Source organism: Athalia rosae, chromosome 6, assembly GCF_917208135.1.
Source record: "Athalia rosae chromosome 6, iyAthRosa1.1, whole genome shotgun sequence".
Classification (NCBI taxonomy): domain Eukaryota; kingdom Metazoa; phylum Arthropoda; class Insecta; order Hymenoptera; family Athaliidae; genus Athalia; species Athalia rosae.
The window spans coordinates 15284976-15299773 of record NC_064031.1 but is presented as its reverse complement, the minus strand read 5'-3'; the positions used below and the strand labels follow the sequence as shown (position 1 = coordinate 15299773).

The 14798-nt window shown below is 38.0% G+C and overlaps 4 protein-coding genes across 8 annotated transcripts in view; 1 reads left to right on the top strand and 3 right to left on the bottom strand.

Moving 5' to 3' along the window:
• Positions 1-753, bottom strand: part of LOC105683211 (two pore potassium channel protein sup-9) — a 97870-nt gene extending 97117 nt beyond the window's left edge. Inside the window, exon 1 of the mRNA XM_048656553.1 lies at positions 392-753. The gene's annotated coding sequence lies outside the window, so the exon portion shown is untranslated. The remainder of the gene's footprint in view (positions 1-391) is intronic.
• A 2906-nt stretch (positions 754-3659) lies between these two features.
• LOC105693536 (odorant receptor 49b-like) lies at positions 3660-6297 on the top strand. The gene is made up of 5 exons (XM_048657479.1): positions 3660-4106; positions 5128-5572; positions 5634-5733; positions 5806-5916; positions 6044-6297. The coding sequence occupies exons 1-5, from the start codon at positions 3668-3670 to the stop codon at positions 6239-6241; spliced, it is 1293 nt and encodes a 430-aa protein (XP_048513436.1). The 5' UTR covers positions 3660-3667; the 3' UTR covers positions 6242-6297.
• Positions 6298-6501: 204 nt separating this feature from the next.
• On the bottom strand, positions 6502-11773 carry LOC105693541. Of its 5 annotated transcripts, none has more exons than XM_048656828.1 (4): positions 11644-11773; positions 8477-10784; positions 8187-8257; positions 6502-8074 (listed from the first exon to the last, which is right to left on the bottom strand). In XM_048656828.1, exon 2 carries the CDS (start codon positions 10326-10328, stop codon positions 8538-8540), a length of 1791 nt encoding a protein of 596 aa, XP_048512785.1. In that variant the 5' UTR covers positions 10329-10784; positions 11644-11773; the 3' UTR covers positions 6502-8074; positions 8187-8257; positions 8477-8537. The 5 variants fall into 5 exon arrangements, with proteins under 5 accessions (XP_048512785.1, XP_048512784.1, XP_012268969.2 ...); XM_048656827.1 differs by having other exon boundaries at positions 6503-8074; positions 8487-10784; XM_012413546.3 differs by lacking the exon at positions 6502-8074 and having other exon boundaries at positions 8153-8257.
• Positions 11774-12422: 649 nt separating this feature from the next.
• On the bottom strand, positions 12423-14674 carry LOC105693543 (viral IAP-associated factor homolog). Its single transcript, XM_012413550.3, has 5 exons — positions 14464-14674; positions 13808-13949; positions 13477-13705; positions 13103-13311; positions 12423-12822 (listed from the first exon to the last, which is right to left on the bottom strand). Exons 1-5 carry the CDS (start codon positions 14464-14466, stop codon positions 12686-12688), a joined length of 720 nt encoding a protein of 239 aa, XP_012268973.1. The 5' UTR covers positions 14467-14674; the 3' UTR covers positions 12423-12685.
• Between the last annotated feature and the right edge of the window lie 124 nt (positions 14675-14798).

Sequence of the window (14798 nt, the reverse complement as noted above, 5' to 3'; positions counted from 1 at the left end):
ACGTTGGCATGGGGTGAAACTTGGGTTGGAATAATGTTGAATAATTAATTAGAGCGTTGCGATCCCGGCCGCAGAAACCGCAAGCAGAATACTAGGATCCTTATACCCGGCGTTGCCCCGTAATTTCGTCCCCTGATAATTATAGAACCGGCGTTTTTTTTCCCCCGTTTTTTCTATTTTTTTTTCTTTTTATTTCACCCGAGCAACGAGGTTGCCATGGTGCTTGTTTTTCACCCCCTGAAATCCGGCGACGTTCACACCGACGTAGCGACCGCAGTCCGTAAATTCACCTGGACGAATATGAGCGGAGGGTTTCCTACCGCCCTTCGGTGGTTTTTAAATATTGCGGCTAAGCCGCGTGCGGCACGAGGACTCTGGAAGTCTTACTTACCTTGCAGCACCTTACGCCGTGCCCCCTAACCGCGCGGCGAGCATACGCAAACACAAACCACCACCAAGTTCCGCTGCATCCTCATTGCACTGCACTGCACCATCCACACAACACCAGTCACTGTCTACCCCAACCCCCTTTTTCCTCCACCCCCCTTTTCCCGACCTCTGCTCCGGACCGGTCGGATAATTCTCGCTCTCTCCTCTCCTCTCCTTTCCCTGCCCCCGGGTGTCTCTCACTCTCTGTATATCTCTCTCTCACTCCCTCGCTTTATCTTTATCTCCAACCCCCTCTCTCTCTCTCTCTCTCTCTCGGCGTGTCTCGCGTTTTCCCGGACGTGACGCAACCAAGAGCTACGCCCGTGACAGCCACTGGGCATCTACTGGACCACGAAGAGAACCGCGCAGCCTCTAGTTCACGTTTTGCTCACGACCAACAAGAGAGGCGCACCACCCTGCTCTCCCACCCTTAACGTCACCCCTTACGGAGCTTCCACCCCATCTGAAAGAGACGAGAGTAACGCGCGGAGGAGAGAAGAGAAGAGTATGGAAGAGAAGAGAAGAGACGAGGAGAGAATTTCCCGGGCGGGTCTCCCGTACAAGGAGAGGGCTGCTGCTACTAGCCGGCCGAACGACGGCGCAAAGCGGTCCTCCTCTCTGCGACAAAAGGACCGGGAACAACGTCGCTAGGAACCCTGCAGCATCACCGGCAGCTTACGGAAAAACAAACTTCGCTTTCCTCGGTTCCTGGCTCAAGAATTTTCAACGCTGCAGGAACAACATACCCACCCCGCCACCCCGGACACCCCTCCATCCCCCCCTCGTCTGCCGGCGCTGCGCCTCCGGACAAAGCAAAGGCACACACGATTATACTATACACATACCTTTTAACACCGGTTGGAAAATTTGCGGATAGTCGTTGAGCGACGTCCCTCGAGCGATCCCAACTTACATCCAGGCACACGTGTGGTGGATACCTACCCTCGCGTTTGTACGAGGGAATGGATGACCTTCCAGATTTTCATCTTGTTACCGAGATTCTCGTACTCGTGAGGTAAAAACCAGTAAGCAGCGTTCACGGTTTGAGGGCTGAAGATTCGAAAAAAGCTCACTTTCGGCATCATAAAAGCCCCGAACGATGCGATGACTACACGCAAGTTCATCGTTCGCTTCTGCTGCAAAGCCGCGAGATTTCCGAACCATTTTCCATCGATTTTTTCCCCTCGCACGTGACGATTTTTCATTGAAAAATTAATGAGGAACGTTGCTGTCTATTTTGTCATTTCTTTCCTATTTTATTTTATTTTTGTTTCTTTTTCACCGATAAAATGGAAGAAGATTAACAGACAGCCGATTCACTGAAATCGCGTCGAGTCTTCGTACTTGAAAAAATCGAGACCTCAAAACCCGATGGATGAAAACAAGTTGATAAATTCACGACAGCCTCTCGCTGCTAGAAACAACGATGTCGAGAATTGCCGTTCGAATTGAAGATAGCGAGGGCTCAAAAGTTGGCCAGTTGGCACGAAAGACCCTCTACAAACGAATATAGTATACCTAGATTTCTATGTCTCTATTGCGCAGATTACGCCCGGTGCAATTATCTCACGACGGATGGTGGCCGCTGTATTTCGTTTTCCTTAGCTATGCCAGCCGACGACACTCGCCGAGGAGAGAAAACAAAATGAAAATGAAGAAAAAAAAAAAAAAAAGAATCTAATGGTCTCATCTCACATTCTTTTCTCAAATTTATCAAGTAAAATCTGACTCATTATCCGGCGTATATTTTATGCAGCTCGTATGCCAGGAATCAGGTAATCTGCATTTAACGTAAGATGCCGGGGCTATACGAGATGCAATTAGCGAACAAATTAGCGATAAATTCTAAACAAATATTTGTTGGAAATTTACGGCCAGATGAAAATTGCACTGAACATTAGGGCGAGAAATTTTTCTCAGCGATATCATCTTGGAAAAAAGTGTCAAGTATTTGACAGTCGGGCCGAAAAATTATTAGGAATTCCGAAATAATTACCATTTCAATCGTATAGTTATGAGAAAAAAAAATAGAAGGAATGAAAAAAAAAATAACGAAAAGCTGTCACACGATGAAAATGAAAATCGCTTTAGTGACAACGACGCTAATGGAATGGCAGCAGCTGCTCGGTGCAGGTGCTTTTATTACTGATATCTGACAATACTGAATGTCCTTGAGATCCCATAACTATTTCCGCGAGCAATGCCATGCAATGCCACTCAGCGATATCCATACTTCTATAATGGGCGATAACTGTGTCTTGAAAAAAGGAAATCGAATGGTTCGTCAAAGATATATAGTCGTCGTTCGACTGTAATCCCCGCGCATCGCGGATTTGAAGCACTGTAAGTAAAACGCGCTTGTCCAAGGGGTGTCTCATTTTGAACTGTGTACGGTTGAGTTTCCCTGAATCTTATAGAAAATTTTCGCATCCTTAAAAAAAAATCGGTCGCATCTGGCGTTGCGAAAAGTGGTCAGCGTAACGGTTCATAAAATAATATTGCCGTACTATGAGGGCAAAGTAGAAATTCAATTAACCAGAACTTTTACAACACCGTGAAACTTTTATCCGTGAAATTATCTCACGATACAAGTATTAATTTTCTGTAATAATTAATATCGGCTCGTTGACTTTATTCAAATGGGACACCCTGTGCGACTGAGTAAGATTGGGGGGTTTCCCCTTCGCCATAATAACACACCCCACGAACAATTAAGAAGGAGCTATTAAGGAGGCGTAATTAGATTGCATTAAAGTAGCATATAGAATGTATACATCGTTGGAGTTTCAGTGTATTATTAAGTTTCCCAAAGAGCAGTCACTTTTTCTTTATAGGTTCGAGAAACCCGTACGAATAATGATAACAATAATTTATAATTAGAGCAAGGGACATAGGTTTTATACGAACAATAGCCATGAATATATGTATATTCGGTTATACCGTGGTTTTATATACATGTTCTCGGTAATTGCGAGCACCCCCGCATTGAAGGACTTTATGTACTTCCAGCTGGTGCTGTTACTACTACTTGACTTGTGTTTTTATAATTCACTACCTTAACTATACTACTCAAAACTCGGCAATTAGACCCGCCGGCGAGGTATTACAGACGGCTTAAAATTAATTACCAAATTATTCCGCCATTCGTTAACCGCCTACCATTTCAGGATTAATTAGCTCAACCAGCTTTCTCGGTTTCAGCGACAACCACAAGTCACAAAGTCGTCGAAACGTTCGGATGCCGGAAAAACCGGAAGAACTGCAGCAACCGACGATGGAATATGCCGTTAGTAATCATCGGTGGAGTTTGTGGCTTTTGGGGATATGGCCGAATCGTGATTCCTACTCGAACTTACGATATTTTGTCACCGTTGGTCTCATCACCTCCGCTATAATACCGCAGATGACCGATCTGTTACAAAATAATTCACTATCGATGAACGTAATCGAGAATTTGTCCAGCCTTATCCCTTGCATACTGGTCACCATAAAATTGTTCATCATCAAAGTGAACATGGAAAGATTGCGCGTTTGTTTGAAAGCGATCGAAGACGATTGGCTCCAAGTTTGGCAACCAGAATTTGAAAAAGAGAACCGTCAGATAATGACCAGACACGCTAAAATCGGAAGGATTTTTAACGTCGCCTGCACTATTCTACTCTACGTTACAGCAGCCGGTCAGATATCGTAAAATATGTTACATTGAATTTTTTTTGTTCTTGTTACATTTTCAGCGCCGCAGTCCGACACCGATTCCTGAAAAAGCTCATCTTTTCTGAATCGAAGATAGTCTTGAATATTGATTTTTACAAAAAAAAAAATGACTTGCCATCGCACACAATATCGATAAAGTTACTCTCCGACACGAATTTGGAAAGGAAAAGTCTCGAAACTCGTTCGAAATGAAAAATGTTGCTTAAAGCTGCTGAGTCAAGGATCAAATTTAAGATTATGAGAGTCTGAGATTTAAGTTCCTCGCGAATTCCATGTTTCTTCTAAAATTCCAAGTGATTGTAAAAACTGTGAGTGCTCTGACGATGAGGGGGTGATAGCTGAGAGTTGACCCTCAACATTAGATGCCTTCAGGAAAAGAGCCAAGTCCCCTTCTCGGCTTTAATCGAAGATATAACAATCAAGTGGGCGATCTATTTCAAGGCATGATAAAGTTCCACTCGTTTTCCTTCCCAGACTCGATGAGCTCTTTGGACAAAAGTGTCTCAAAGTTTACTTGAAAGTATATTGCTCACAATCAGTTTTCGTAGAAATACGTATACTATTGTGTTCTGATCATTACTTTCGTAACATTTTCTCAATACCCTTTTTCCTGTGATTTTTCTTTACCTATAGTTTTTCAACACTACGAACAACGTTTAGAGAATCGAAATTGCGATTCAGAAATAATACCAATCGTAAAGAACTTCATATGTTGTAGACTCTGATAAATTATAGTGATATCAGATAAAATGTACCGAGTGTTCTCTAAATTCAATCTGGAATTCTTTTTTTTCATACTTCAACAGCGGGGATAATAAAGGGAGAAACTTTTTTTTTTCATGGAAATAAAGAATATTGAGTTATTTCCACCTACTTTGAGAAACTGTAGTACAAAGTTTTTATGTTCTGTATCGGTTGAAAAAGAGCGAAAATAATTTCAAAACATCAACCAACCGATTTCTAAAAAAGTTCAAGTGTAACTTCGGTACTCCATGTTTCGGCACACCCTGAAACGACTTTTAAACAACATTATGGTTGGTATACGTCTTGCAGGTTTTTTGAGCCTTCCCTATACCGTTCCGGATCCTCCCGTTCAACTTTATGAAGAAGAGAATTCCACGGGGCTGAATTCTACCCACAGGAGACTCCCACTCAGCGCAGTTTACTACTTCAATCCATACCGTTCGCCAATTTATGAATTGACTTACCTGGCCCAGTGCCTCGGGATAGTGTGTGGGGCGACTGCAAATTTCTCAATCGACAGTTTTCTGGCTCTTCTTGTTCTCCACTTTTGCGGACAGCTAGAAATTCTGGGCAGAAACCTCGAACATTATCGCGGAGTTATGAAGCACACCGACTCCGACCAAATTTCCACAAGATCTTGCTCGTGCATGACTTGTCTAGTTGAACGACACCTAGAAATCGTGAGGTAAGGGACAAAAGCGATCGAAAATTGAACGTTAAATAATCGATGTCAATTCTAATTTCAGGCTCTCACAAATGATGGAAGACTCATTCCACGCGATGCTGTTATTTCAATTGTTGCTAAACTCAATTTTGTTTTGCTTCTTGGGATATCAAATTATCATGGTTGGTTATCCGATCTGATAAGCTAAAATTCAACGTATAATATTTTTCATTTTCTTTTGCAATTTATTTCAGAATTTCGAGGACAGTGAAGCAGTCGGCATCGCCACTTTCCTCATCTTCATGCTTACTATGATGTTGCATTTATTTCTTTACTCTTACGTTGGCGAAGAAATTACCGACAAGGTATCTACATAAGAATAATCAGATCTACAGAAAGTTTCAGTCTACAATTCGAATCTGAGATTAAGATAGAACGATTGAACGTGAATTGATTGTTAAGCATGGGCCACATTTCCGGCTTAATTTTTAGAGCGAGGCTATAGGCAACTGTGCTTACAAAGCGTCGTGGTACGATCTGCAAACAGCGGCTTCTAAACCTCTGATAATGCTGATGGCACGTTCGAAGTCTCCGTTGCACATCACCGCAGGGAAATTCTTCGTCATGTCCTTAGAAAATTATACAGACGTAAGTATGAAATACTTTTTATTGCATCGCGAGTATAAGTAAGAAACCCCAGGATTTAACGAACAACCACCTATCCCTGTTTCATCTTTTAGATTCTGAAAACGTCAGCAACGTATTTATCGGTCTTGCGAGCCGTAAGAGAATGAGCCAATAAAACTCTTCAAAAATACTCTAAAAATCTTCTGGCGTAAACTAATTCTGTGTGCACAATGAAACGGGGGTGGTTATACCGGATGGTCGAAGTTCAGTAATATTTCATTAGAGATATTTATTTTATATTTCTCAATTCCAGCGATCAATTCCGCCAACTCACCTGTATTCATATTTCCCGACATCTGAATAATTAACCGTAACCACTAGTAAATAGCTATTGGAAGAGACAATTACTCAGGTTACACAGTGTTTATTTTACAATGAAAACCAAAAAAAAAAAAATACAGCAAATGGTCAGAAATCAAATACATAATAAAAAAAAACTTTATTTCTTTGCAACTCGAAGTGATGTGTCATAATACGGTCCATGACTAAAACTTGAATAATGCTAGCAGATTCGCGAAGCATAATCACATAACTTCACTAGATTTTCGTGTTGCTTTGGAACTTCTAAGACTCTGTTGATTAAATCTAACGTAAAATGGCTAGAAAAAATTATATCTGAGATTCTTCAATGAACTGATCAATACTTATTGTTAAAAATACAGGTATCTCGATTTACTTGTTCTTTCGCGAATCACTACAGTTTGTTAATACATCGATCATATCACTCATTAGACTCATGTCTAATCGATGCATTGTATAATGCTGGCAATACTCGACTATATGACAAAGAAAATTCAAAACAAAGTCAACAGTTTCATGTCAAAAGATGCTAATTAAAAAAGCATAAAAAACATGGACGATAATAAAATATTGGGTCAAGAACTTACAATTAGTACTAAATTTAGAGTTATTCTATATAGTATGGTTTTTATTGTTGATATATTAAAATATTTGCCATATCTGCTTTAGAATTATATAATAATAACAGACGTATATATGTAACTACAACAACATATAGTTTTGATATAATCTCTATTCCTGGGATACTTGAGGAGAATCATAGGATTTTCCGAACACAAATAGTCTCTAAACGGCAGTCACTTTGGATAACATAGGCACTTGGTAGTGTAGGAACCTTTCCTTCTTACAAACTAAGTTTTATGATAAACATTTTATTTTAAAAAATTTGCGATTGTCACCGTTCAATTGAAAGGCACAGAATAAAATCATCTCCACGTTACAATAATCATTGGAAATTTCAACGTTAAACGGAACCGTTCGAACGCGTCAGTGTTCGATAAAACTAATCTAACATTACTACGTAGGAAATTTTCGCGCTATAGCCGGTAAATGCCGTTGGTGAAAATGATGCTTGAGCTGAGATTTACTAGCAAAGTGGTCGTCACAAAATATATAGGTCAGACTAAATAAGAAGTCGATAAGCTATATTTATTAATATAAGGTTCTGTGATAAATGTCGCATTGTGCATTAAATAACAAATGATTTAAAAGTGGATTACGCTACTTGTAAATATCATGTTCTTTTACATGCTTTTTGGTGAATCCAAGAGAGCAATATTCTTTTGAGCATCTGTCGCAAACCAATATACTGCCCCTCTGACTAATCTGCAGAGCTTCTCCCGATTGGAGATTTGAACTATTGCCATAAACCACATAATTCGTTGATCAAAGTTAAGAGGTTTATTTAATAAAATACTCGGATTCTTTTTTTTAGACATCTTTTAAAGTACATACTCGGGTTTTCTTTTCACCCCTATGGCCAGCAACATTTTGCTCATTATTACTCTTCGGTTTTCTAATTTTTTTTTGGTAGTCCTGTTAATTATAACGAACAACATAACTGAGTAATCTTGAGAAAGTACTCGAATTGAAATTGAAACATTGAAAATAAGCCATACATTTTATATAAAATAATTATAAATCTTACCAGGATTTCTCAGATTGGCACCAAATTTTTCTGGCGATTGGCATTTCTTAGGAGACATTTGCAGTGAATATCTGGAATGTATTTACATCGGTATTTGGGTTGTAATTCACGAATAGACAACATCTATCCAATTTCATCAATTTAATTCAATATAAAACATTGTACCAGAGTACTTATAAATTCTGCGATATCAATACTGTTCTGTCGGAAAATTATTCAATAAAATCTAATAGCTCGAATGTGTGCATAGCATCTGACGCTCTTACAGAATTTACATACGAGTTACTTACATATACTTACGTCGGTGGACAATACGGATTCTGGTCATGTCGCAAATCCAAGCCAAGTTCATCAATACATTGGCATTACTGTCTTCGGCCTGAACTTGTAATATTGTGTAACCCTTGCACATCCCCCAAGATTGCCAGCTAACGCTAATGTACACTCTTCTTTATTCTTCAATATTGGTGAAGAACAAGCTGAAATCTTATCATTCGGACGACTTTTTTGAATGTAACATTTCAAGTCACTCAAATTTTTTTTGAAAACTGACCGTGTTTTCAAAGATTGTCCGTTTGATTTAGTCCCATGAGCATCTGTAGATCGCGGAATAATTTCAGTACGATTCGTGTTGGTTTGTAATTTCAGGTACTTGGATATCTCAATATCGTCGATATCTTCAAGATCTAGATTCGGAATAGTGGCGTCTAAATTTGAGAGATTTTTCATCAGAGATTCAACGTAATCGTCAAGTGAGGTGGTATAGCATCCATATACTGCCTCTGCATCTGAATTGCTATAACCAAGGTTCAGGTTTTTTTCCAACAAACAATTGCCATATTCCAGAAGGGCATAAGTTGCAAATAGCTCGGTTGAGGCGCAGTCAATATTATCAATAAAATTATTAGCGGTGGGTTGACATTCTGGTAACATTGGAATAGATTGCAATGCCAGCTTCAGCCCATCATCTGTAACTTCCTTGCCTTTTTCCTGCGATTCGTCAAATTCATAGCTGAAGATAATATCAGGTAACATTTGACTGGTAGTTAACGGACAAAAAAAGTTACCGTAATCGTCTGTCTCGAAATTTCTGAGTCGCAAAATTTCCTCAGCAGGATCACACTCAGACGCGGTTTCCGTTGAAGATGACAGCTTGTCGAAATTGAGGTCAAAGTCAAAGTTATCAATACTCAATGAATCGATATCGAATTCATTCACCCATGAATCGTTCATGGACCCAAATGTTGGGTCCTGTCCCTGTTCTAAAAACGTATTATTCGGCTCCTCTCTTCCATCGTTATAATTCGAATCAATCTGGCATGCGTCGCTATTAGACTTCCTTTCCGAATCGTATATTTGATTTTCACGCTCCCCACTGACAATGTTGTTACCGTTCAGATCATACTCTACGATTTCGGTACCGCCATATGAACTCGAGGAACCAATTGCTAGACTACAGTTACTAGAGCTCAATAATTCGTCCTTTTTACTGACGTTAAAGTAAGGATCTTTGGCAGAGATACGATTTTCGCAATCCGATACATCGTTTTTGTTAAAGATTTCTATCGACTGATCACTGGTGTCGTCAGTTGCCATATGTTCGGCACATTGCTGATTGGAAGTTGGGCATGAACTTTTTAGATTAGCTGTATACAAATCGTTACAAACGAAATGATTCATCAACTTAGGAACTTTATCAGGTACGCTGTAATTTTCTATGTCTGGTGATGATACAAAGTTGTGAAAATGATTATTTTCACACGAATCTTGGAATTTCAGTGAACTGCCCTCATTCGACTGAAGACATCTCAGAACTTGCTTTCTCCTTCTTTTTGTGACTCCGCGATTTTGGTATTCCTCATATGCTTGATTATCATTTGTAGTTTTCTGTTTATCTAAATCACTTGAAATACCATTGTTGAAAGTGCTCTCAGTACTTCTTGGATTTTTCAGAATGTTAGGAAAGAATCTATTATGATTGTGCTCAGTAGCTTTTGTACTTTGAGATCTCAAGATTTCTGAATAGTCCCTGCGTTGTTGCGGTTTAGAATAAACGGACATTAACGCCTTAATTTTTCTCAAGTATTTGCGCTGAGGAACCAGCACAATATACTTGGAATCAGGTGATCTGGCTGAATTCATTGGGATAACGTTCGTTTGTTATCAATCCAAGAGGGAGCAAATTATATTTCTTTGTTCAACACTTCAAAAATATACTAGATCAGTCCGTGACGTTTTGTTTTCACTCCAAGCATCTCTCAGTCGACTTGAATAATTCGATACTTTGTTGTAGGCATAACACCTGGGCTTTTACTACAAGTATTGCCAATACCTCTTGAAAGTATCATTCAAGGGTTAAATATTTAAGCCTCATTTATTGATAACAGAGCTTCCATTCTAGTGTTCTTTTTGAGTGATCTCATTTAAAATTTGAAAATTTGCTGTTTCTGTTGCTAGTGATTTATATTGTCCAATTATCTCTGATCCTATTGTCTCCTTTTAACTAGGAATGCAGATTTTCCAAACCCGCTGGAAAAGGTAAGGTTCTGTCTGATATACCCTGTGTTATGCATTTACGGACCATCTCCGACTTTTTCCCTATAGATCGACAATTTACTATATTATGTTTTGTCATCAACTATCTCACTTACAGCATGTAAAAATTGCTAACATAGAAAATTTCATCGAGTCTGTGAATAATGTTACAAGAAAAAAAATCTACATAGGATATGAGAAATGACAAAGAATCAACACAAAGCCATACGTTAAAAAATTAAAAATGATTTATTAAAAGCTATAAAAATTAAAAATGATGTATGTCAAAAAGATAAATCACCATCATAAGTTGTTTCAAGGAGAATCAATATTTTTATAAAATTACTCATTACAAATTATGCCCTTTGGCATGCAACTGGGACATTCAATTATTCATTCAAAAGGTAAAAAACTACTATAATTCCACCAATCATAAAAAATTTCCCAAATGTCACTATAGTGATCCGTATGTCATTGAGTTCACTTTGAAGAACATCTACACCATCCACACACAAGTTTATGAAGGTAAAGTACTAAATAATTGTAAAGGTGTTGAAAAAGCTATTCAAAGTGTCTGCAAAATACCGAAGCAAAAAATCTGTAAAAAAATTACTCAGCAAGGACAATGAAAAACGTATACAAATATACTCTCATAAGAAGGTGGCCTGTTATAAAAAGTCCCATATTTTGTTTCATAATTACCTGTCATACTTGGTTTCTGGTTTACACCATGATACCGTGACAATCAGTGATTGATCCACAAACAATAGGTTATACTTTTCTTAAGAAATTGGATTAAAAAACCGTTATAAAATCGGTAATACCTATTACCCTTGAATGAAATGACTGTAGTCACAAACTTCGTGTGTGAATGATGACACTGACAATGAATTTTCAATATAAAAATAAAAAAAATACTCACATGGACCACCGATCGAATGTGTGCTACAAAAGATAGATGTTCAATGCACGATGAAGATATTAGATGCAATTCAGATCATCCAGCCAGAATGTTACTGAAAATTTATTACCTACATTGTCAACACTTGAAAAAGATAAAAACTCGACTGAAACAGCCATCGATGCACGCCGAACGACGTCTTCGGCCAGACTGATCTGCGGGCTGCGGGGAACTCGACATGAAAGACTCTATACTATGTCAATTTTTGATTCTGCTACGTCTCAACCAACCACTGATCACAACTCTCATATATTCTATGTCCTTCTCCCTCATTCCTTCAGGCTTGGTTCAGTGTTTACTAATCAATGTGCCATAGACGGCGGCACCTCCCGTACTCTGGAGTGTCGAATGACAGTCAACAAATCTCTGAGAGGCTACCATTATGTTCGAGAGGCCAACAGTATTGCTTGATTTTTCTAATTACATTCTAGGAATTGCTAAACTCTCGATAAGTGATGAGCCTGTACCAAACTGGTTCATCTCGAAGTTTTTTTCGAGCTTTTGTTGCCAGTTTTTTATTTCTAAACCGGCGATTGATTCATTGAATATGAGAAATTGAGCGCATTTGAGAAAATTAAACACATTCTTTGTTTCTCTTTCCCACCCGAATTAAAGGAGTACGTAATCTAATCTTGAAAATGAGATAGTAGAATCGAAACTATGCATTTAAATATCTAAATCGGGAAGATGAAACCGAAAATAAATATAGAAAATGAGATTTTGAGATATCTCACAAAATGTAATCTGCATTAATAAATTATTTTTATTGTCTCTTCTGTAAGTTTTTTTTTGTTTTTGGTTAACAAACTTATGTTATTCTAATTTCCGAGGCATTTGATAGACTATTGTATAAATTTATCACTGTAAATAAATATAAAATCTACAGAAATTAATATAAATTCTGCAATAAGCAGTAATTACTTTGTTTTTTAAATAAATAAAACATTTGCTTCTCTTTTCAACACGAGCTCAAATGAGCTCTAATTTAATAAGGTAATTTGTATCACCAATCATTGTCTTCCGCAAGATCGTCAGTTTGATTCTTCAAAGTTGAAAACAGGACGTCACGTACCTTTGGTCTTGGATCTTCGCATATCTTTGTAGGTACCGCTTTTACTTGGCCAAGCATCCATTCTACCTCTAAATATCAGAGAAAACATAAATGATTAAGTAATGCAATGAAATGAAGATATGAATATTGATGAAAAAACATAATCGAATCCACTCTTTTGCAATGCCGAACTAACGTTCTTAATCGCTCAAACTGGTTTTATTCGGTCACTATACGGAACGTAAGTAACTCTATATGAAAGCTTCATAACAACTTCATTCCCAGTAAATTCGAATCATCATAATTAAAAGTACGTTGTCATATTTTCAATCTGGTCAAATTCAATAAAGTTAAAAATATTTTGTTTACCTGACTCAGTGACTTTCATCCCGCGTAGTTCAATTGGTCCGATAAATTGCTTAACCATATTTCCGTTATTGTAAACGAAAATTGTGGGCAAATTTTTGTCAGGCCAATTAGGAATACATGTGGTAGAAATACTCTTTAGAAACTTGGTTGCTGGAAACTTTCTTGCGAGTGATGCCAGGTGCTGATTTAAAAGAGAGCACAGAGGAATACTGTAAAAAAAAAATTGGTATTGATTACTTTACCATGCAAGTATGAATAAAGGCTGTAGATTATGAATGAAATGTTTCATTGCTATAACTACAGTTTCTTCGATTATGTATTGAGCAGTCAATTGGTCCACAACAAAATCCCAGTATCTATAGCCCATAAATTACCCCTGCTTATAAAGATGTAAGACGACCCAAATATCTTCCCCAGCATTATTTACTTCTTGCACATAATCTTGAGCCGATATTTCTCTGACGTCACCAAACTTTGACTTTCCAGCAAGTTCTGTAATTTCAGCTATCCTTTTCCGCCGGTATTCCAAGAGCACTTTCTCATCTTCCTCATCTTCAAGTTCATCTAGTTCATCAAGTGTGAGACTGTCTATGTTGTTTCCAACTGTTCCAAATGAAGCATGAAATTAATTCATAATACTCATATTATTGGGGTTTGAAGCAGATTACCACAACAATATCACCCATTAAAAACTTTTCAATCTACCTCTGCCAAGTTTTTTGTCAATTGTGTTTTCCAAAAGATCAACGATTTGATCCTCGGTAATTTCCTTCTCCTTCTTTTTTTCCGGAATTATTCCCTGCCTTCTTAAAGCATCATTCCACTCTGTATCTTCGTTTGGATCTTGCTGGAAAACCGTTTATCAATCTTAAGAGATGGTGCCTTGAGTCTCAAAATAGCAAGTTTCAAATTAGGAAATAGGTGGCATAAATATGCATGAAAAAGAGCATTAAAATTTTAGAGATGATAGAACAAGACACCCCACAAATTGAAAAATATAAGAGAATTCATAAGTTCAAGTCGACGTCTGTGTCAGAAACGATCCACAAAGGGAACAAGATTTAGAACAATAATTTTAAGAGGTGGTAGTGCAAAAGTTTTTAGAGCACATCGTTCGTGGTGCATATCGAATAACCACATGTTCAGCCGTGCGTATATGAATATTTACAGTTTATAGTTGGGTAGATCATAGAACAAGAATGATAATATTCTGTACCCTTACATGCATGCAACAATTGAACGATTAGAATATTGCCGATTCGGGTTCGAATTGCAAAGCCAATATATTAGGTGCCCTATAAGGTAACACCCACTGATAAGATAAAAATATCCTCATCGGGATAGATATGGTATTTACTCACCATTTCTATTTATAAGCCGAAAATGGATGGGTACAGACGTAATTTCAAATGTGATTATCAACACGTTCACTTAATGATGTTAATATTTTTATACAAGGAGTTCGCGCACTTATCAGTCGACTTTAACTTCTAGTCATGGCCATGGAGGTACTGGTTTTGTATGGTTTTGTACATGGAATTATGTATGATTCATGAAAAAAAATGAATGACAGACGAGATCTCTTAGTTTACCTTTCAACACACAGAGTTCGCGACTGCACACTTTTGTGTTATTTTGTTGCTCCGGCTGGATCATGAGGATCACTCGAATTAAAAGAGACAATTAAAAATATGTT